The 22,142-nt window shown below is 44.6% G+C and overlaps 1 protein-coding gene across 2 annotated transcripts in view; it reads left to right on the top strand.

Moving 5' to 3' along the window:
• RAB22A (RAB22A, member RAS oncogene family) overlaps nucleotides 1-10,016 on the top strand; it is a 28,467-nt gene extending 18,451 nt beyond the window's left edge. For both annotated transcript variants that reach the window (XM_048496159.1, XM_048496158.1), the window contains exons 4-7: nucleotides 413-484; nucleotides 566-672; nucleotides 3,276-3,385; nucleotides 8,214-10,016. In XM_048496159.1, the coding sequence (XP_048352116.1) occupies nucleotides 413-484; nucleotides 566-672; nucleotides 3,276-3,385; nucleotides 8,214-8,311 (387 nt within the window). In that variant the 3' untranslated portion in view covers nucleotides 8,312-10,016. The remainder of the gene's footprint in view (nucleotides 1-412; nucleotides 485-565; nucleotides 673-3,275; nucleotides 3,386-8,213) is intronic.
• Nucleotides 10,017-22,142: the final 12,126 nt, after the last annotated feature.

Below are 22,142 nucleotides of genomic sequence, written 5' to 3' on the forward strand. Positions count from 1 at the left end.
ATTCTAGGTGTCCCCCCCCCCCCAAAGAGCCCTCCCCATGTTCTGATGGCCCGTACTGTCCTTCACACTAGCACATCTCCCATCAGCCGGGAAGTGAATGAGGCAGTGTGGGACGTGAAACTCCAGTCGTGCATGTGGTACCCCTCAAATTAGAGTCAAACTGTTCTGAAAGAAGCCTGAATTGCCCAAATGTGGAAGTATGGTAGCCCACCAGTACTGATGGCTCCTGGTTCCTGGGAGAGAGGAGACGGGAATGCAGGCATGAGCTGAAACCCTGGGTGATTTCGAATGAGTGTTCAAATGTCCCAGCTACAGACTCCATGGGAGAAGTTGAGCTGGGACAGGAGGTGGGGACAACTAGACCGTCATGAGCACCTGGCACCACATTTTACTGTGATATTTTTCTCTACAGTTCCGTGCTCTGGCACCAATGTACTATCGAGGGTCCTCAGCGGCTATCATAGTGTACGACATCACAAAAGAGGTAAGAAGGGATGCTTGCAAGAAGAAAACCATACGTCCACGATACATTTGTGCGTTACTAATTCTGTCACCTCGATTTCAGGAGACGTTTTCAACGCTGAAGAACTGGGTGAAAGAACTCCGGCAGCACGGACCTCCCAATATTGTTGTAGCCATTGCTGGAAATAAATGTGATCTTAATGATGCACGGTAAGCCCAGGAGGTGCTGTTCAGCTATAGTTTTTTGAATAGCCTCAAGTCAAATGACCATTTGTAGTGAATCTGAACTGTACTGGCTCATTGGGAAGCTGGAATGGTAGGATATGCTGGGTTGGGTTGACTAGACTACATGGTACTGTGGGCTGCTTGCAAGACTGGTCCACCCTTGACATCTAGTCTGGACTACTTAGTCAAATGCCTTATTTTTGAAAAAAGAATTATGAGAAAGTTGTGATACAGGAATAAAATTGCCTTTGACTATCCAGTTGTTTCCAGCTGTTGCAAGGAAGCTTAGCTGTGAAGTCATGTGTGTGGCTGCAGTGTTTCAGTATTTTCTGATGGGATCCCAAACTGTTTGAAGATTAAAGGGGGGGGGGTTCGTCCTTTTGGAATGATAGCTTGTGAGTAGTAACAAGGATAAGTGGTATGGAGTCAAGGGGCACTCTGATTGGAAGGGGAGGGGCTGTGGCTCAGAGGGCGAGCATCTGCTGGGCATTCAAAAGATCTCAAGTTCAATCCTTGGCATCTCCCATTAAAGGGATTGGAGAGGGGGTGAGACCTGCTCGCCTGAAAGACCTGCTCACCTTGGAAAGCCCTTGCCAGGCTCCATAGACAAACCCAACTCCCTAAGCCCTACAAGGAGCTGGGTATGTTTAGTTTGGTGAAGAGAAGGTGAAGAGGTGACTATGATAGCCTTGTTTAGATATTTGAAAGGATGTCATGTCAGTGAGGGAGCAAGCTTGTTTTCCGCTGCTCCAGAGACTAGGACCAGAAGTCACGGGTTCAAGGTGAAGGAAAAGAGATTCCACCAAAGTATCAGGAAAAACTTCCTGACAAGAAGGGCTGTTCGACAGTGGAGTGCACTACCTTGGAGTGTGAGGGAGTCTCCTTCTTCGGAGGTTTTTAAACAGGCTGGATGGCCATCTGCCAGGAGTGCTTTGACTGTGTATTCCTGCATTGCAGGGGGTTGGACTTGAAGGCCCTTGGGGTATCTTCCAACTCTATGATTCTATGATTTGATTAGGCAATACTGGCTTTAATTCAGTGTAAGGTAGCTTTATGTGGTCATGTGATAATTTGGACCCAAAAAAATATACCCAGCCCTAGTTGTCTCCTGGAAAGGAAACCACCACTGCTATTGGACGACACTGTTTGTATTAATATATTTGTGATCTGCCTTGTACATTTAATGGATCCTTTATATATTTCCCTATTTATTTCACTGACAGTGGTGTTCTCTAGCACAGAGAGCTTTCCACTGATGCTAGAGGCGAGTCTCTTCTGTCAGTAGCTCCTTGTGCCAGAGGGAAGTGTTAACTGCATTTGGAATTGGATCTGTTGGATCCAACCCAGCATTTATATTTGGTCAGTGTTGCTGGAATCCCTTCCTGCCCATACTGAAGTTATTACTGCCTTGGACTCCTGATGTGGAAGGGTTGAGCCTGAAAGTGGCTGATCTGATAGGCTAACAGAGGAAGAGCCCAACTTCGTGTGATCTGATTCCACTCATATGTTCGTAACTCTCCTTGGAATGCTGCAGTGCACAGAGAACAGGATGCCGGGGAGGAGTGTTTTGTTGCCTGGAGAGAGCCAAAAGATTGCACTTCTTAAATTGAGACATCGTCTGTGTTACATAACTCCACTCCTGTTGCATGAACTTGCTGTGTTTCACAAGTATAGAGAGCACTGACAGAACTGCTATTGCCGCTCAGTACATTTATACCTCACCACGCCAGTGTGGTATAGTGATTAAGAGCCGGTGCACTCTAATCTGGAGAACTGGGTTGGATTCCTCGCTCTGCCACTTGAGCTGTGGAGGCTTATCTGGTGAACCAGATTAGCTTGTGCAACATATGCCAGCTGGATGACCTTGGGCTAGTCACAGTTCTTTGGAGCTCTCTCAGCCCCACCCACCTCACAGGGTGTTTGTTGTGGGTTGGGGAAGGCGATTGTAAGCCCCTTTGAGTCTCCTTACAGGAGAGAAAGGGGGGGATATAAATCCAAACTCTTCTTTCTCCCCAGTGGAGAACTAGCGTGGTGCAGTGGTTGAGAGTGGTGGACTGAGCGGGATTCCCCATTTCTCCACTTGAGCAGCAGAGTCTAATTTGGAGAACCGGGTTTGATTCCCCGCTCCTTCACACAAACAGCAGATTCTAATCTGGAGAACTGGGTTTGTTTCCCTACTCCTCCGCACGAGTGGCGGACGCTAACTGGGAGAACCAGGTTTGATTCCTGCCTCTCCGCTTGAGGTCTGCTGGGTGACCTTGAGCCAATCACAGTTTTCTCAAAACACTCCCAGCCACACCTATCTCACAAGGTGTTTGGAGGAAGGGAAGGCAGTTTTAAGTTGCTTTGAGCCTCCTTATGGTAGAGAAAAGAAGGGTATAAAAAACAATTCTTCAGAATGACGCACAACCTTCTCCTTTTCTCCCTTTTGCATATGCTCCAGATGCCAGGGTGACATAAGCAGAGCGTCAATTGCTTGTTGGAAGAGCTTTTCTCTACTGCATTCAATCCTGCCTACTTCTGTTCTAAAATGGAAATAAATCCTCATGCTTTGTTCATGATTTGTTCTCTTTCTGTCTCCTTCCTAGAGAAGTCATGGAAAAAGATGCTAAAGACTATGCCGATTCCATCCATGCAATATTTGTAGAGACCAGTGCGAAAAATGCAATAAACATAAATGAACTCTTCATAGAAATTAGTAAGTACTGTATACTAGCAAACCAATATGACGCGTGCCCCCATTTTTTCTGTATGCTCCAGTTTAGTGTCCTTAAACAAGAACTTTATTGCTCTCTTAGCTTAAATCTCTTCTGTTTCCATCCTTATGCGCTGTCGTCTTTTGTGTCATCTATTTGATCGACTTGACATTGCAGTATAATCTTTCTTGGATCATTCGTACAAGATCTGCCTGCTTGTGTTAGTCTGTAGAGCTCTCTCCTTAAAAAAAATTAAAAAGCGGTAATGGAGTAAACATGTTGTAATTCACTGTGACTGAAAGAACCAAATTGTAGTTAAACGTCATTAAAGAGAAAAGAGTGGAGACATTCTGAGCATATGGAAATTGCTATGAGCAAAGGCATTATAGCAGATTCATCTAGGGATGATATGCTGAAAATATACAACCTGGCTCCCCCTTCCTTTCCTCTTTCCCTCTTCTGTTCTTTGATGATATATCCTTCTAGTGCAGTGGTTCTCAACCTTCCTAATGCCGCGACCCTTTAATACAGTTCCTCATGTTGTGGTGACCTCCAACCCTAACATTCATCCATTTTACAGATGGAGAACACTGATGCAGAGAGTCTTAGGCGACCCCTGTGTGAAAGGGTCGTTCGACCCCCAAAGGGGTCGCGACCCACAGGTTGAGAACTGCTGTTCTAGTGTATCCTTCTGGAATCCATGCTCTACGAGGAGAGACCTAGGGAGCTGGGTATGTTTAGTTTGGTGAAGAGAAGGTAAAGAGGTTACATGACAGCCATATTTAAGATATCAGAAGGGATGTAATGTCGGTGAGGGAGCAAGCTTGTTTTCTTCTGCTCCAGATATTAGGACCAGGAGTAATGAGTTCAAGATGAAAGAAAAGAGATTCCACCTAAACATCAGGAAGAACTTCCTGACAGTCAGTGTGGTGGAGTCTCCTTCTTTGGAGGTTTTTAAAGAGAGGTTGGATGGCCACCTGTTAGGAGTTCTTTGATTGTGTGTTCCTGCATTGCAGGGGGTTGGACTTTATGGTCTTTTGGGTCTCTTCCAACTCTATGATTCTATTATTCTAGTTTACTGTGTGGTACTGGACTGGACTATTCTCTCAAGAGGGTGTCTTTGGGACTCGTGCCAAACTAGGAATGTTTTATTATTCCTGGTATTTAACATTAAACTGTGATTTTAAATTTGAATTTTTTTATTTGAGTAAATGTATTACTTGCTGTCGTAAGCTGTCCTGAGCCCAGCCTGGTCAAGGAAGGATGGGGTACAAATAAAATAGATGATGTCAATGTCGTCCTCTTTGTGCAAGATGCATAGGATGAAACAAAGAAGCTTTACAATTGCAGGCATCAAAGGATATGATGGGTGGATGGGTTTCATTTAGCTGTCAACTGTTTCCTTGGATAGTCTTTCCCTCCATGAATTTTTCACAATATTTTTAAACCTCTTAGCTGATGATTATTATTCGCCGTATCCTGCGGTAGTCACAACAATTCATTGTAAAAAGCATGCTCTTCATCTGACCTGGGCACAAACACCAGTTCTTTTTTGGTTGTTATTGGATTGCCTTCTGTTCCAATAAGAGTAATTTTATTACTGTTTCCTGTCTAATAGGATTGATCATTTTTTTAGAAGTAAGCAGGCCAAGTGCCACAGCTAAGTCTATATAAATAGGATGCTTCAAGCAAACTGTTTAGTCACTAACCCAGTGGTTCTCAACCTTCCTAATGCCACAACCCTTTAATACAGTTCCTCATGTTGTGGTGACCCCCAACCCTAACAGTTATCCATTTTACAGATGGAGAACACTGATGCAGAGGCTCATTCTGCACATGCAGAATAATGTACTTTCAAGCTGCTTTCAGTGCTCTTTGAAGTTGTGCGGAATAGCAAAATCCACTTGCAAACCGTTGTGAAAGTGGTTTGAAAATGCATTATTTTGCGTGTGCGGGCCAGAGAGTCTTAGGTGACCCCTGTGAAAGGATCGTTTGACCCACAAAGGGGTCCCGACCCCCAGGTTGAGAAGCACTGCATTAACCCATCAACTGGTCAGCTTATGGGATGAATTTCGAACAGCTGAAATCACCGCACAACTAATTATTAATGTTATTTGCTTGGCTGAGAAAACTTCCAGCCAAAATGTTTACAAAAGCAAACATTTGTCTCTGGTTCTGGCGGGTTTTCCGGGCTGTATGTCTCGTTTACCTTTAAGCTGCTACAAAGTTCTGCAGCATCTCTGACAACCTACTTTGTGACTGCGGATGGACTGGCGGTTTCGAGGATGAGCTGCCGTCCTGCAGAAAAGAGGAAGGGCAAACAAAACAAAGATGGGGCAGCCGGTCTTCTTTGGTTTCCAAAAATGCAGCAGCTGTTCAGGGCTTCTCTGCAACTCCAGGAGAAGTTTTTTAAAAGCAAACAAAACTAGCCAGGGGACCAAGCCCTACAAGGAAAGGCTGAGGGACTTGGGAATGTTTAGTCTGGGGAAGAGGAGGTTGAGGGGGGACATGATTGCTCTCTTTAAGTGTTCGAAAGGCTGTCACTTCAAAGAGGGCAGGGAGCTGCTCCTGTTGGCAGCAGAGGGTAGGATTCACAATGATGGGTATAAATTACAGATGGAAAGGTACTGGCTGGACATTAGAAGAAGAAGAAGAGTTTGGATTTATATCCCTCCTTTCTCTCCTGCAGGAGACTCAAAGGGGCTTACAATCTCCTTGCCCTTCCCCCCTCACAACAAACACCCTGTGAGGTGGGTGGGGCTGAGAGAGCTCCGAGAGCTGTGACTAGCCCAAGGTCACCCAGCTGGCGTGTGTGGGAGTGTACAGGCTAATCTGAATTCCCCAGATAAGCCTCCACAGCTCAGGCGGCAGAGCTGGGAATCAAACCCGGTTCCTCCAGATTAGATACACGAGCTCTTAACCTCCTACGCCACTGCTGCTCCTTTAGGAAAAATGTTTTACAATAAGAGTTGTTCAGCAGTGGACTCAGGTACCTAGAGAAGGAGTGAGCTCCCCCTCACTGGCAGTCTTCAAGAAGCATCCGAATGAACACTTGTCCAGGACGTTCTCAGCTATTTCTGCTTTGTCTGGGAATAGTACAGTGCCTTGCACATTCTCAAAACAGCTGAGCTGAGGAGGAGAGAGGCTGGGGCTGCCTCTCACTGATTAGTTGAAAGTCTGCACAATTCCCATCTGCTCCCAGAAGCGAGAAAGGAACTGCCCAAAGAAAACTGGGGAAGGGGGAGCAGAAAGCCCTCCTCAACCAGACTGCGTTGAAGGGTTTCCCAAATGCCGGTCGAAAAGATGCTCTGCCCCCACCCCCCACCCACCTCGCGCATCAGCTGACCATTCCACCACCCACCACCCATTCCGCGCACCAGCTGACCATAAAGGCCAGTGACAGCAACTAAAGAAGACGAAGCTGGTGGGAAGGGTGCTTGTCTCATGGATTCGTGCCCTGTTGTGCTCAGCAAGATACAGTGAAATTTATGGCCGAGTTGAGAGTTGGTTTCCAGTAAATGATGCAGTAAGACTATGAGTACAGAATTGCAATGCAAATAAAAACTGTCCAGGACATGACAGAATTGGGAAGCAGTGCAAATAAAAACTGTCCATGGCATAACATACTATAATGCAGAAAGTAGGTTACAAATGCCTGTAGGCACACTGGGAATTCTGACACTGTGTCATGGGTGCGACCACAGAATGGCTGCTGCAGCTTACTGTGAAGATCTTTGTGCTGTGGCAATTGGTGCCAAAACAATATATTTTTTAAAAATCTGCACAGCCATGTAGAAGCTTTGCTGGACAAAAGCCCCACCTGGCTCCGCTTACTTTCTAAAAATCCTTGGTGAGTACCAGGAAAGGTTTCAGTGGGCACCATTGTTTCTGTTCGTGGTGTTCTGTTCAGACCCCCATGGGTCTGTGCAGGCTCAGGCCAGCCACTAAAGAGACTAGTCAGCTTCCCTGACGAATCTCCGAAGAATTCTCTAGAATCCTCTAGAATTTCAAAGGTACCATGTTGTAGAGCCCTGCAGTAGGTGGAATGTGATGCGCACAATGTACTTTTCAGTCTTCTACAATGTTATTCCAGTATCCTTAGTAGCCCAGACTAGCCTGAGTTAATGATAGCTCTAAGCGGGATCATTCAAGGATGTTACTTGGATGGGATACCACCAAGGAGGTCCAGAGTTACTGTTCAGAGGAAGGCAGTGGCAAACCACTTCTGCTCTCCCCATGGGGGACCAGATGTTGGTTGCAACTGGATGGCACTAAATTATTACAATTACAATCTTCTCCCTTCTAATAGCAACCTCCTGAGCTGTCCCATTCTGCTGCAGTTCTACGTATAAAGGTGCCTCCTCGACATTTCTGTTTTGCACTTTCAGCAAAAAATGCTGAGTTTTGTGCCCTTCCCCAGGGCACGGAGAAGTTAGTGTGTGAATGTTATTTGGAGGTACAAGGAAACTGCTGCTTTTCTACCCCTCCCATCTGTAGTAACGATCGTGTGCCATCAATTGGCACTGACTCACGGCAACCCCATGAAGTTCCCACCTCTTTGGGTTTTCAGGGCAAGAGACAAGCGGAGGTGGTTTGCCATTGCTTGCCTCTGCATAGCAACCCTGGACATCCTTGGTGGTCTCCCATCCAAATACTGACCAGGGATGCCCCTGCTTAGCTTCAGAGATCTGATGGGATTGGGCTATCTGGCTCAGGGTCTCTTAACCATAATGACCTTCCAAATGGTGATGAGCCTTTCTCATTAGGCTAAAAGATGAGGAGTGTGGAATTGTGGTTGTTAATGACATTTGCTGTTTTGACTCTTTGCAGGTCGTAGAATTCCATCCACGGACACCAACCCTTCAACTAGCGGTAAGGGCTTCAAACTTAGAAGACAGCCTTCAGCGACCAAACGCAGCTGCTGTTGACTAATAATATAGTACATAAGACTGGCTTTTATACTGTATGTTGGCCTTGGAAGTTACCAGTTTATTTGGGGTATATTGTGTCAGTGGATTGCTGTCCGCCTGGTATTCACGCACCCTAAAATGAACCAACTCTGACATAAATCCGCACGCTGAGAAGACCGCAGCTGTCCTACTCTTTCCTTGCATACAGACTTCCTCTGGTACGCAAAGGGAATCCGTCTTCAGTTTCTGCTTTGGCCTTGTGAAAAAAAGAGAAACTCAACCCATACAGATTGTAGAATTTATATTTCATAAGGGAGTTTTGTAAACAAAAGTTTGCCAATTTTTTTTTGTAAAGGGCGGGAAGGGAAACAAGCACTTTTGTGGATTTTGAAGGGAGTGTGTGGCACCTGCGGATTGAAGTTTTAGCTCTGATCTTTAGCGGGGTTCTTTTGCCCTCATCTTCATTGGTGTAGGCCTTACGGTTTTCGTTCTTGCTTGTCCAGAGTAAGGGGTGAACAGCTGACAAGCAGACAACTGCAAAAACAAACAAACAAACAAAAACCCCGAGTGAATGGAATTGATAAGTGACCAAATCAGCCCAGCTGGTCCTCACTCTTAATTGCACTTTTTAAAATTTACCGATGGAATTGTAGAGAGACAAACATGATCTTTTTTCAGAAAAAGGAAAAGAAGTGGTGGAAATGTCGACAATCCTATCTGTATGCTGAATTCTTTTAGGAATTAATTAGTGTCCTCCATAGAATTTTTAAATACATTTTTCTTCTTTGAAGTGGTAGTAAAAATCCTAGATGAAATTGACCAAACCGGATTTGATCGCGAACTGACAGGCTTCAGTGGCTGTCCCAGCAAGAGTGCTGAATGGGGGGAAAGGGCATCTCTAACGGCTTACCACGTGAAACTTTTTATGCCCTTGTTTATGAGATCAATGTGCAAGCGCCATAGGTTTTTTTTTTAAAACCTACCAGCTTGTCATCCGTCACCTGTTGGGAAAAGTCCCAAGGTCAGAGTTTCTGTTGACTCTGACCTGTGAACCTGCAGCTTTGCATCAGTTGGCATCCAGAAGACACTCCCCTCTCTGTCCAGTAGAGGTTGCTGCTTGTGTACCTTGAGGCTTCCTTACAGAATCCATCCCCTCTGCATGATGAAAAAAACACAACCATAGAGCCAAAGCCAAGAAAGGTGGGTGGTGTTGATCATTGCCCTTTGCTCTTGGGCCTATCCTGAAGCGTAGCTTTCGGGGTTTCTTCTTCTTCTTTTTTTTAAGCATATCAGCTTTTAGCTTTGTATTTGGGGTGTTCTCCCATTTTATATTAAACTATAAATTAATCTCATTCCTATCATAGTATTCCTCATTATTTATTATTGTTGCATCCTGCCAGTGGGAAAGTACATGTGCTTCTCCCCCCTTCTTCCCAGTTAGGATATAAGTGCTTACTAAACTTACAGTGTGCAAAACGAGCCTCAAAGTGTCGATATTTTATGTGAACCGAGGGATGTCTGGGGTGGCCTGTTCCCAAGCCGTCGCTTGGCATTTTAGCCTCTTAAGTAAGTGTTTTCAACTGAGAAGGAAATTTCAAAGGATGCATAGGAAATGAAACAGCTTGTGCTTCAAAATGCGGGGCTGTGTTATTCAGCTGACGTGCTGCGGTTAACTGGTGTGAGTTCAAATTGCTCTGATCAGAATAAACAGTTCTTAATAAAAGCTGCGGGTTCAAACTTTACTAAAGAGTCCAAAGTGCTAAGATCATCTTGAGTTGAATAAACAGTTTGGTACGTGGTGTTGGCAGGTTTTAGGTTGTGTGTGCAGTGTTGCTAACAAGCTTCCTGCATCAACTTTTGTTTAGCCACAAATCTTTTAGCATGGCATTTATCATGACTGATCGATGAACACAGGGGTTAACCTTCGAAAATTTACAGAGCGTTGCATAGCTCGCTTAGTTTGTAGCCTACATCTGTTCTGAGTTTTGATTTCATGAATCAGTTGTGCTCAGTCCAGAAAGCCACTTATATCGGCAAAGAAGTGCTTAGGATGGGGAGCTGTAGACTCGCATATTGCAGACTGACCCAGTAGTCTGAATTGTTCAGCACTCTGGGAAAGCATCACATCTGTGCAAATCTATTGTGTAGTGCAAATTTGGACTAGAGAGGCAGCGTGGTAAAGGTGCAGAGACAAACACTTCTCTGCATGGCGCCTGAGAGTATATCAGTCTTTCCAAAAGCTAGCTAAGTTAAAACAGTTCTATAGTACAACACATAACCCATTTTAAACCTGTATTGGGTTCCAGGGGCTTCAAACCCCACCCCCAGTACTGGACAGTGAGCAGCCATGGGAACTCTGGAATGCTTCATTGCCACTCAAAGAACTACCGTTCAGAGGGAGGAAAATAAGAGAGCTTCAGGATACAGGCACTGTCTCTTATGTGGCTGCGGGAACTCTTTTGATCCTCGCTAGCATGCGTGACCATTGAGAACTGTCCCCATTCATTCAACTGCACTTCACTATCAGCATGGTTTTGTACCTACTTTAGGACAGACCATTCCTATAGCTATAGGAACAGCATGGTGGTATCTTACCTGTCTGTGCATTTATCCCGATCGGTGGTAACTGAAGCATCATCTTATTCATATGGCCTCTTCCCCCAACGGGTGAAATATTGGACAGCATTTTAAGCGCCGCTCATCTGTTCTGGAAGTTGAATCTGAGCAAAAGAAAAAGTGCTTCTCACTTCAGACTTCTTGTCAAAATGTTACCTACCTCTGTGGTGGTGTGGTTCATCTTCCCTGTCTGTCTACAACAAGAGCGTTGTGCCATTGTCCTGTAATATGGCTTTCAAGCTCACTCGCTGTTGTTGTGATGATGCCAGTTAGCTCCCTCCTTTCAATTATGCATAATTGGTTGTGGGTGCATGTTTTGTTTCGCCTTCTGTGCAAAAGAAAACCACCTTCCGTACATCCAGTAGCGTCTCTGCCCCTTCCAGCTGTTACTGTTTACTTATCTTCTGTTACAACATGGTTGTTCAGCCCAGCGCTCCAGCCCGCAAGCTGTTGTCCTTGGAAGCATCTAAAAGGCTTCCCCGCGGACCGTCAGGTGCATTGCCAAGGTGCTAACATCCCATAGAGTTCACTGAGCTTATTGAATCCGATATTTGTATCAAGACAGGTTTTGAATTTGAGAAGACATCTGCAGGAAAAGCGCTAGGCTTATCTTTCCTATCCTGGATTTTAAAAAACGGGTGGATGTTTGAGCTCTGGCATCTCTGTAATAAATATCTGGCATTCGTTGCTGCCTCTTAGTAGTTGGGCTTCAAACCAGCTGGGACTGTTCAAATTAAGCCACTTTGTTTAGCAGCTGGACAAAAAAAAAATTCTTGCATTAATTCTGTGACTGTCGTGTTGCCTGTGTGCGGATGGAGTTGACTGTCTCCGTGCCCTCCTTTATTCTTGTGAAAGTCTTCTGTTCCTTGTACAGTTGCTGTATTTCAGCATTGTTTAACACTATGAGAACGTTATCCTCATGGTAACAACAACGTTTCTGTCCACCAGGACGATGTTTTCTTTCTGTTTCCCTTTGTATGAGGCAACCTGATTATTCCAGAAAAGCAAGTTTTCAGAGAAAAGGTAAAATAAAATATAAGTCGGATGGAGGAGACAGAAGGAGGAGATAACATAAGGCCATTCAATATTTAAATACATACCTTGCAGTACACTCTGAAATACATCTGGAAAGAAAATAGGGACTTGGGGTGAGGGATACAGACTGATACTGTGACTTTCAAAAATATTCCATGAATATCTGAAGCGTATCTCCAGTTAGACTGGAGTTCAGTGACACCTTAGGGAGCAACAAAATGTTGGGACTATAAGCTTTCCAGAGCCAAAACTCCCTTGACTCTTTTTAAAAAATATATAACTTTATTTGTTGATTTCAAAACATATCAATTACCATTTAAAATTTCAGACTTAACAGATAACATTTAAATACTCACATTTTACAGTCTTTCTCAATTTAACATTGCTTCCATATATTCATTTATTACAGTTATACAACGTTTAATAAACCAGAATTTAAACCTCAGAATATGACATGAATATTTTTACTACTGTCTGACTTATTTGTTCAAATAATTTACACATAAATTCCATGCGTTGTAAAATTTATCAATTTTTTTTAAAAAAGCTCCCTTGACTCTTGAAAGCATGCGGATCTTGTTGGTCTCTGAAGTGCTACTAGACGAGTGGTTCTCAACCTGTGGGTCGCGATCCCTTTGGGGGTCGAACGACCCTTTCACAGGGGTCGCCTAAGACTCTCTGCATCAGTAAAATGAATAAATGTTAGGGTTGGGGGTCACCACAACATGAGGAACTGTGTTAAAGGGTCGCGGCATTAGGAAGGTTGAGAACCACTGTACTAGACTTAAATCCAGCTGATCTCTTGTAGGTGAACAGGGTTACCTTGTGAAACTATCTTCACGGGAAGCATTGGATTGGAGTGAATGTACACAGCAACTAGTAACATTCAGACCAAGCGTTTCCGTAAGCGCTTCATACAAAATGACATTTTGGGCAGTGTAACAGACGAGGGGCTTATAGACTTATCTCTGGAGCTTGTTTAGTATTTTTATAGATTGTTGAAGGTTTTTGTAGATTGTTGAAGGCTGTGTGTTGCTTCATGGTAGAGGGGTGTTTGGCACCTGGGTCTCCCAGACTACTTACCAGCACTTTAACTGCTATTCTCCCTATTACAGGGTTCTGACCATTAAAAACAAAGCGCTATCAAGATCTGGAAGCATGTCTCCTTAACATCGAGATTTTAAAAATTATAGTAGGTTATTTTATTTGAAATACATTTGATTTGTGGTGTCACACCGCTGCCCCCCCACCCCAAATTATATAAACAAATGCAAAATTGTTGAGAAGAAATGCTGAAGTAAGAAAAGAATCTGTACTCATAGAAGATCTGTGAGTAAAATGGAAATGAAATATCCATGCCTTAACTTGATGGTAATACAGAAGATATATAAAAATAACTGCACATGTTAAATATTAAATGCAGACTTTCCATTTCTGGGGGGAAAAAGAGTTATTTTCAGCCCTAAAAAGTCCATATGTATATTCTATTCCAGGGAACACTGAAGACCATTAAGTTGAGGGAGCAGCAGTGGCGTAGGAGGTTAAGAGCTCGTGTATCTAATCTGGAGGAACCGGGTTTGATTCCCAGCTCTGAGTTGTGGAGGCTTATCTGGGGAATTCAGATTAGCCTGTGCACTCCCACACATGCCAGCTGGGTGACCTTGGGCTAGTCACAGCTTCTCGGAGCTCTCTCAGCCCCACCCACCTCACAGGGTGTTTGTTGTGAGGGGGGAAGGGCAAGGAGATTGTAAGCCCCTTTGAGTCTCCTACAGGAGAGAAAGGGGGGATATAAATTCAAACTCTTCTTCTTCTTCTTTTTAACACCACCCAGCAGACAATGGTTGGTTCCAGTATATAATTTTCCTCTGGCTCTACCACTCTGACTTGACATTGGTTCAGAAAGCAGTTGTGTGAGCATCCTTCCAGACAGTTTTTCAAGTGACCAGAGTGACATCATAGTCTATTGCATTAGCTTAAGGAACAAATAGTATTGGATGCCAATAAGGGAGGTTTTTGCAAGATGGTGGCTGGCTACATTCCACGGCTGCTGTGCTGCCTGGTATTTCTATGGTATGTTACCATCTGGTGATTGACCGCTGTTCTGCTGGCCTCCATTATGCAACACGTTCCTGCTTGTGTAAAAAAGGGGGAGCATCTTGCCACAGGTACCACCCAGAAATGTGCAGATATGCCTTTATCTCCCCCCCCCCCGTCCCCACCTCCACATGTGAGGTGGACAAAACATATACCGAGCCACGCAATCACTCCACACTGTGCCACGTGAGAAGATGCCGGCCATAGATGCGGGCAAAACGTTAGGAGCAAAAATTACCAAATCACAGCCACACAGCCCGGAAAACCCACAACAACCAGTCAGTGGCATAGCACCGGGAGGGTGGGGGCGCGACGCAAAGGGTGCAGAGGTGGTCCAGGGCATGCCCCAGGCGCAGTTCCCCTCGCTCCGGCTCTGCAGTATTACCTGAAAAACTTCAATTTTGGTAAGGGCGGGGCTTGCTTTCTACTGCAGTCGTTAAGACAGTCAGTTCAAAGTTGATTGGGGCTCCCGGTGTGAGTCATGGTGCAGCCTGGCCCAATCGGAAACCAGAGCCACCTTGATTGCAAAAGCTTGGCATTGTTGATGTTTTTTTAGCGGTGCCCTCCCCAGGTGGTGCTTATTGAGGAGAGATGACGTCCTATTTTTAGCATCTTTGCTCAGCAAATCTTCCCTTAAATGATCTTGGGGGACTTGCTGATGTACCGCAGGCAGTTTGCCATTTGAACTGCATAAGCTGCCACTCCTCCTCTGCAGTCTCGCTTTATAAATAGCTGCAAGCAGGGCTAAATAAAATTAGGGAATCGTCACAGCAAGTGAGATCTCACGTATCTGGCTTCGGCGTACTTGCTTGAAAAATAAAATGGGGATGTCCCCGGGCAAACTGTCTGGTTCCTGAGCTCTCTCAGCTTGTTCTTAGAACGTCCCAAAATTGATCTGGTTAATTTTCTTGTTCGAGAACTCGAGATGAGCGCTAAATAAAATGCCAACCATTGATTTCTTCTCTGCAAACACCAATAGGATATTCTCATGCTGCCTCTTCCTGGATCCATATATAACTGCATTCAATTTCTCGCGCTGGGAGAGCCGCACATCCGGAACCGAGCTACTCAATAGCTCAGCATAAAAACCGCTGGACAAAAACATAACAATATTGATGTTCACGTCTTGTTCCCAGCTGCAGTTTTTCCGACTACTTAGCAAAAACACTGCTGCAGGCAGAAATGTTAAAGCTGGGATGGGGTCTGAGGGCCATTCAGGTTATAAATCATTAAAAATGAATGAAGTGGTATGAAACTGACATACAAGCAAATTGCTGGGTGTAGCATTTTTTTTAATTGAGGTTTTGAACTGCCTAGATTGAGGTTTTGTACTGCCTAGTAATGAGATATGTTCCTCCATAATTGTCTTCTCTGACCGGTAGTGGCTCTCCAGGATTTCATTTGAGGGGGTTTAACTAGGCGTGGTCCAGGTTAAATTTGGGAGTATGTGGTCAATTAACCTCTGGTGCACGGTGGGACAGGAAATGTGCGGGGGGCAAGAAATCTTGTCCCGATGCACTTCCTGTTTGCAGCACACCGAGAGATGAGGTCCTTTTGGGCAAGATTTCTTTTTCCCAACAGGCTTCCTCTTGCCCCGTGCACTTCTAGCTTTTCCCAGAGAAAGTGAGAGCCATTCTGGCATGACTTTTCACACCAAAGTGGGGCAAGGCTGGGGAACGCCAGCAGTGAGTAATTAACCTGCGAGTCCCTGGCATGATGAGCTCGGGACTACCTCATGGAACATGGTGGCCACTTTGTAGAAAGCGGCAACTCTTCGTGGCTTCCCAGCATGCATACAAACAACAAAATACCCACATGGAAGATTTGACATAGATTATCTGTTGGTGATTTTCGCACTCATTTGTATATGAAAGCACTACCAGGAAGGAATTTTGCAACGTATGAAGTGGCCTTAATGTTCTAAATTAGTGACTGGTAAATCAAAGAGTTTTTAAAATGTTACATGGTTCCTTTTCTGGTAAAGGAACATGAAGGAAGGTGCCTTTTGTGTGGAGAGGGTTCAGAACCACCATGTTGTTGCTGTTGTTGTTTTCTTTTCTTGAATATTCTGTGCCAAATTGTTCTGTTTTGATTCCTAAAATGCAAAGAGGTGTTTTGGAGACTGCTTCTCTTGCCCAGTGGTGAGAGCTAGCTGAAGCAGGTATGATTTTGTAGAATAAATTAGTTCTGTCAGTTTTCACTCTTAACAGAATGAAAGAATTAATATATTGTGTTCTGCCTCTTTGTGGACAGCAGCTATTAATAAATGAAGGGAACTCCCAGGTAGAAGGGTTTGCCAGCATTGGATCTGCTGAATCATAGGTCTGAATGGTGGATCAGGGGATTAGTGGAATATGTCCACGCATGCTCTGCGTCACAGGTCACACGTGAACATCCTGACCTGTTGATTGGTTCTGCACAGCTAGTGACTATTGTTATGAACAGTTAATTGGGTTAATGTTGTGCTAAGTTGCATGCCAAAAATACAAATCCTTTTTGCACAGAAGTGAAAAAGTTTGACTTGTATTGCTATTGCTACTATAGTTAATAACAAATGCTGGATAAAAGTATGCTGCTTTTTTGCAACCTGATTCTGACTATGTTGAAGAATGGTCCTTAATGCTGAGACACACAGCTAAAGCATTGCTCATTCTGCCCGTATTAAGCCAAAGACATTGTATCATGCGCTGTCTTCCTAATCAAACACATAAGCATGTGACCTGGGTCGCAAGAATAATATGGGGTTGAATCTGGAATAATGCTTCTATTGATGGAGTGAGGAATTCAAATGATGGAATGATTTTTGCCAGTTTCCTCCTCATAGTATTCCTGGGGGAGGGCAGAAAGTCTGACTCTACTGATGGAAATCCCTTTTGTTAGCAGAGATTGTCCGCAGGATCTGAACCATAGTCTTGATCAGCTTGTAAGCACATTCATCTAAATTGACTAAGGGTCTGATTTCAAAGTCATAGCAACAGATGAACAGGCATCAAGTTGAAAAGAGCTCTCCAGGAATACTGCAAAGGGATCTGGTGCTGTTCAGAATTATTAATAACATGGATGAAAAATAGGTTGTGCACTCATCAAACTAGTGGGCAATAGGATACATGGAGGAGCTGCATGCATTATAGAATCAAATTTCAAAACAATTCATGTGGGGAACTTGAAAGGTATTATCAAAATGAAACTCCATTAAGGCCAGGTGCCTTCAAAATAGACACACGCTGCAAACACAAGGATAAAATGTGGAATAACTGACTAGGGAGCTGCACTTCAAAGAGAGCCTTCAAATTATGTATTGAGTTGCTGGTGTGTTGATGTACTATGGAATGGCAGTGACATTTAAGGTTGTATGAACAAGAGCTGTTGGATCAATCAGAAAAGTGATTGAACTGGTTTGTATTGCTGTTGTGTCTTATCTTCTCTGGAGTTCCATCTTCCGTTTTTGGTGGCGCAGTTCCAGCCGTATGTTGACAAGTTGCAAGGGAATTCAGGAAACAATTATAAAGTTAACTTCTAGAAGAAAGGATATGTGAAAGAACTGGGTATGTTTAACTTAGGCTCATTCCGCACATGCAGAATAATGCACTTTCAAACTGCTTTCAGTGCTCTTTGAAGCTGTGCGGAATAGCAAAATCCACTTGCAAACAGTTGTGAAAGTGGTTTGAAAACGCATTATTTTGCGTGTGCGGAAGGGGCCTTAGAGAAGATTGAAAGGGGAAAGGCTGACAACACTCAGATTGAGAAAGACACCGGAAGAAGAGAAACTATTGTTGATCTTTTCCACAGGGGATGTGGCAAAGAGTAATTCTCCTGAAACTTTCTGCAGATTGTTACAGGATATCCAGAATCTCACCCAATGCCACAACCTGTGCATGTATATGTATATGTTCTTCCATGCACTGGGATAGTTTTGTCTCCAGTTCGTTGTGACCTGGGGAACAGACAACAGCGCTGCACCGGCTGGTCTGCTTGGTTAACGCATGCATGGGGATGTTAGTAAAAAGAATCTGAAAGATTTCCCCTGCTGAAATTACACGCAAAACACACAGCGGTTGCAAAAATTATTACAGAATTTGTTTCCTTCTGCACCATTAGTTTCCTCGCCTTCATCAGGGCACACTTTCTGTGACAAATTCCAGCTGCTGATGCCATCCATGATTGTACCTCCTAATTCAGCCCTCCTTGGGGGGCTTTTGAGATGCTCCAGCAGTGATGGCCAAGAGTGCTTCAGGTATCCTGTGTTGTTGAAGGCTTTCATGGATGGAATCGACCGGCTGTTGTGGCTTTTCTGGGCTGAGTGGCCATGGTCTAATAGTTTTTGCTCCTAACATTTGACCTGCATCTACAACTGGCATCTTCAGAAGTATGTCACAGACAGATGCACGTCTCTCTGGGGCACATTGTGCCAGCTAAAGGTGCGGGTGAAACCTGAGGAGCTAAAACTACCCCTGTTTCCCCGAATATAAGACATCCCCTGAAAATAAGACGTAGTAGAGGTTTTGCTGAAGTGCGAAATATAAGGCATCCCCCGAAAGTAAGACGTAGCAAAGTTTTTGTTTGGAAGCATGCCCGACGAACAGAACACAGAAAAATAAGACATTCCCTGAAAATAAGACATAGTGCATCTTTGGGAGCAAAAATTAATATAAGACACTGACCCCACAGTCCAGAAAACCCACAACAGCCGCTTTAAGTATTATCTTTTTCCCATCCTTAGAAAGCCCCCTCCAATTTATACCTTGGTTTCAGGGGATTCGGAAAGCAACTTAATCATGATTACAGTAAGAATGTTTCAAAAGAGCACTCCTTGACAGAAGCATTGGCTAGCGCTCCTAAGATGTAGAACGGTCACAGTTTTCTGGGCTTAACCTCCTGCACAATCTCCAGTGGACATGATAGATGTGGTAATGCAGGGGAGCAAGTTAAGAGATGGCAGTCTTGGATTAAACGTTTGCCAGGATGGGCCTTAAAGACAAATGGCATTCTACACAGGTGATGCTGGAAACAGGATCCTGATGTGATCTGTACCCCCTTAGGTCAGCTCCACTGCTTGTAAAAGTACACTCCTTTGGCAAGGTCTATCTGGCCTCCCTGTGATGAACTGCCTTTTCTGCAGAAGCAACTACCCTACAGAATAATATCCCTGGAGTAAATGTGGAAAGAGCCTTCCTTGGTCCACTTTTGTGACATATCGCCATCTTATTTCAGTAGGCTTCAGGCTGACCTTTGGCTACCAGTCTTGATCCTCCTTGATCTGAAATTGCAAATGCCTTAGCAGACTAGGTGCTTGGGAGCAGCAGCAGCAGAAGGCTGTTGCTTTCACCTCCTGCATGTGAGCTCCCAAAAGTATCTGGTGGGCCACTGCGAGTAGCAGAGTCCTGGACTAGATGGACTCTGGTCTGATCCAGCAGGCTCGTTCTTATGTCCTGAATCCACTGAGCCTACTGTTTCTTCTGGTATTCACTGGTTGCTGTTCTTTGATTTGGAGCTAACACATTCCATTGGGCTAGAAAGCTTATGGGCCATGCTTGTCTTTTATGGGATGCAAATTTGATTCTATGCTCCATTTGCTGAAATTGTATTTTATGTGTCTTAATTGTAAGCTGTATTGAGTGACAGTAGGAGTGAAATACATTTTTTTAATCATTGTGTAAAACTCAGATCAATTTCAGTGAGGTTTGCATAAGGAAAACGGCAACGAACTGGGCCCTTTCTCCTTTCATGAAATATAGCCTGATTGAGTGGTAACACATTAACCAATGAATTGCCAAGTGTATGAAAGTCCGAAGGCTTGTGTTTTGTTTCGTTTTTTTTAATGTTCTTGGGCTGGTCCCAAGATGATATGAATAGTATATCTGTATTGTTGACATGTAAAAGATGATGGTGGGGGTGGGGGTGGGGATACAAAATAAATCTAAACTTTTAATCTCATGCCATTTGTAAAGGGTTTTGTTTTTGTTTTGTTTTTGGTAGTTTGATTTTGTAAGAATCAAGAATTCTTTAACATGTTAAACAGCCTTGGTTTCAGCTTAAACAAATGTACTCTTAAAGCATAAGAATATGCTAACTTACATGCTGGATGTATTGTGCAAATTTAAGGTGTAAATGGTTTAATAAAATGCTCTGTTTATAACTTACCTTGCTTGGGTGTTAGTGTATGAGTTTTTGGTATTTCTTCAGATGTTCAGAAGGAGTTCCAGTTTTGGGGTTGGATTGTTTTTTGCATGTTCCATTAAAAAAGGCTTGCATTACATTTGACATTTTAAAACAGCACTGTCATGGTCCAGTGGCCATTCTGTCATCTGATTTGTCTTGCAGTAGCAACATTTACACCAGCGATTCCCAACCAGGGTTCCGTGGTACCCCGGGGTGCCGTGAGCATGTCCCAGGGGTACCGCAGCAATGCTGCCAGCCCCCCTCACTTTTGTGGTGTCTCCTGCTGGCACCAGCAAGGGCATAGAGCTGGCCCAGGGGGCAGGGCTTGCTGCAAGGTCAGCGGCCACTCCCCCCCCCCAGTGCTTTCTTTCACCCTGGGAGTGGAAGGTGGGGGGGGTGGCAAGCAGGGGCACTGGGAGGGGAAGGTGGGGGGATGGCAAGGGTACCGTGAGGTAAGAAGAGTGAGGTCAAGGGTACCATGATGTTGAAACACTGATTTACACCCTAATCTGACTGGCCCAGGCTAGCCCAATTTCGGACGTTAAGCAGAGCAGCCCAGTTTAGTATTTGAATGAGAGATCACCAGGGGGTTGCTAAGCAGAGGCAGGCAATGGCAAACCACCTCTGAACATCTCTTGGCTTGGTGTTGCCATAAGCCAACTGTGGCTTGACAGTCCTTTCCAGCAACATTCACAGTCCTAAGGCATTGACTTGGACCCTATGACATTGTTTCCCTCACAGTGCAGCACTGTAGAGGTTTCCCCTGCTGAGACGTGCACTTCCTCTGCAACTAGCACCCTGCATGTGTAATGGCTGTTTGAAAGACATTGATCTTGCATGTGTGGGAGTTCTAGTGGCAAAGGGAGTCCGCTCTGCAGAGCCAGCACGGTGTGGTGGTTAAGAGCAGGTGGATTCTAATCTGATTTGATTCCCCACTCCTCCACCTGAGTGGCTGAGGTGAACCAGATGTGTTTCCGCACTCCTACATTCCTGCTGGGTGACCTTGGGCTAGTCCAGGGGTCTGCATTTTGCGGCTTTCCAGATGTACATGGACTGCAGTCCATGAACATCTGGAGAGCTGCAGAATGCAGACCTATGGGATAGTCACAGTTCTCTCTGAACTCTCTCAGACCCACCTACCTCACAAACTGTCTGTTGTGGGGAGAGGAAGGGAAAGGAGTTTGTAAGCCACCTTGAGTCTCCTTACAGGACAGAAAGGTAGGATATAACTCCAAACTACTACTGCTGCTACTGCTACTCTTCTTCTTCACCTGAAATGAAGTGTGAGAAGAATGATTTTATAGGATCCAAGCTGTTGTTTTCCATGACCTCTGTGCTAAGTATGGGATCTGTGGCCATGCAGCGTTGCCTGTTGGAATGTTCTAGAGCAGTGGTGGCGAACCTATGGCACGGGTGCCAGAGGTGGCACTCAGAGCCCTCTCAGTGGGCACACGCAAACAGTCGCCCCCCCCCACACACACACATCTAGGCTGACCTGGGCCGCTGGGCTCGATTAATAGCATTAAACCTAAGACCTAGTTTTGGGGAAGCAGTATAGGTAGCCCTGTTAAGTGCTGTTAAACCCTACTGATTTTCATGGGAAGAACTAAAGTGTGATCCTTTACTTGGGAGTAAGCTCCATTGCTGGCAATGGGGCTTGCTTCGGAGTAAACCCTCCTAGGGTCGTGATTCACCCGTTGGAAGAGTTGCACGGTTGCTTCAAAGCAAAGCCACCGACTACCACCAAGCTTACTCCCGAGTAACGCACACATCGGAGCCAACTGTTTTTTCCAAACTAAAACCTCAGTATTCAAGTTAAATTGCTGTGTTGGCACTTTGCGATAAATAAGTGGGTTTTGGGTTGCAATCTGGGCACTGGGTCTCGAAAAGGCTCGCTATCACTGTTCAAGAGAGTTACCCCAGAACTGGCACTCACTCACCTCCT

This window comes from Sphaerodactylus townsendi, linkage group LG05 (assembly GCF_021028975.2).
Source record: "Sphaerodactylus townsendi isolate TG3544 linkage group LG05, MPM_Stown_v2.3, whole genome shotgun sequence".
Taxonomy (NCBI): domain Eukaryota; kingdom Metazoa; phylum Chordata; class Lepidosauria; order Squamata; family Sphaerodactylidae; genus Sphaerodactylus; species Sphaerodactylus townsendi.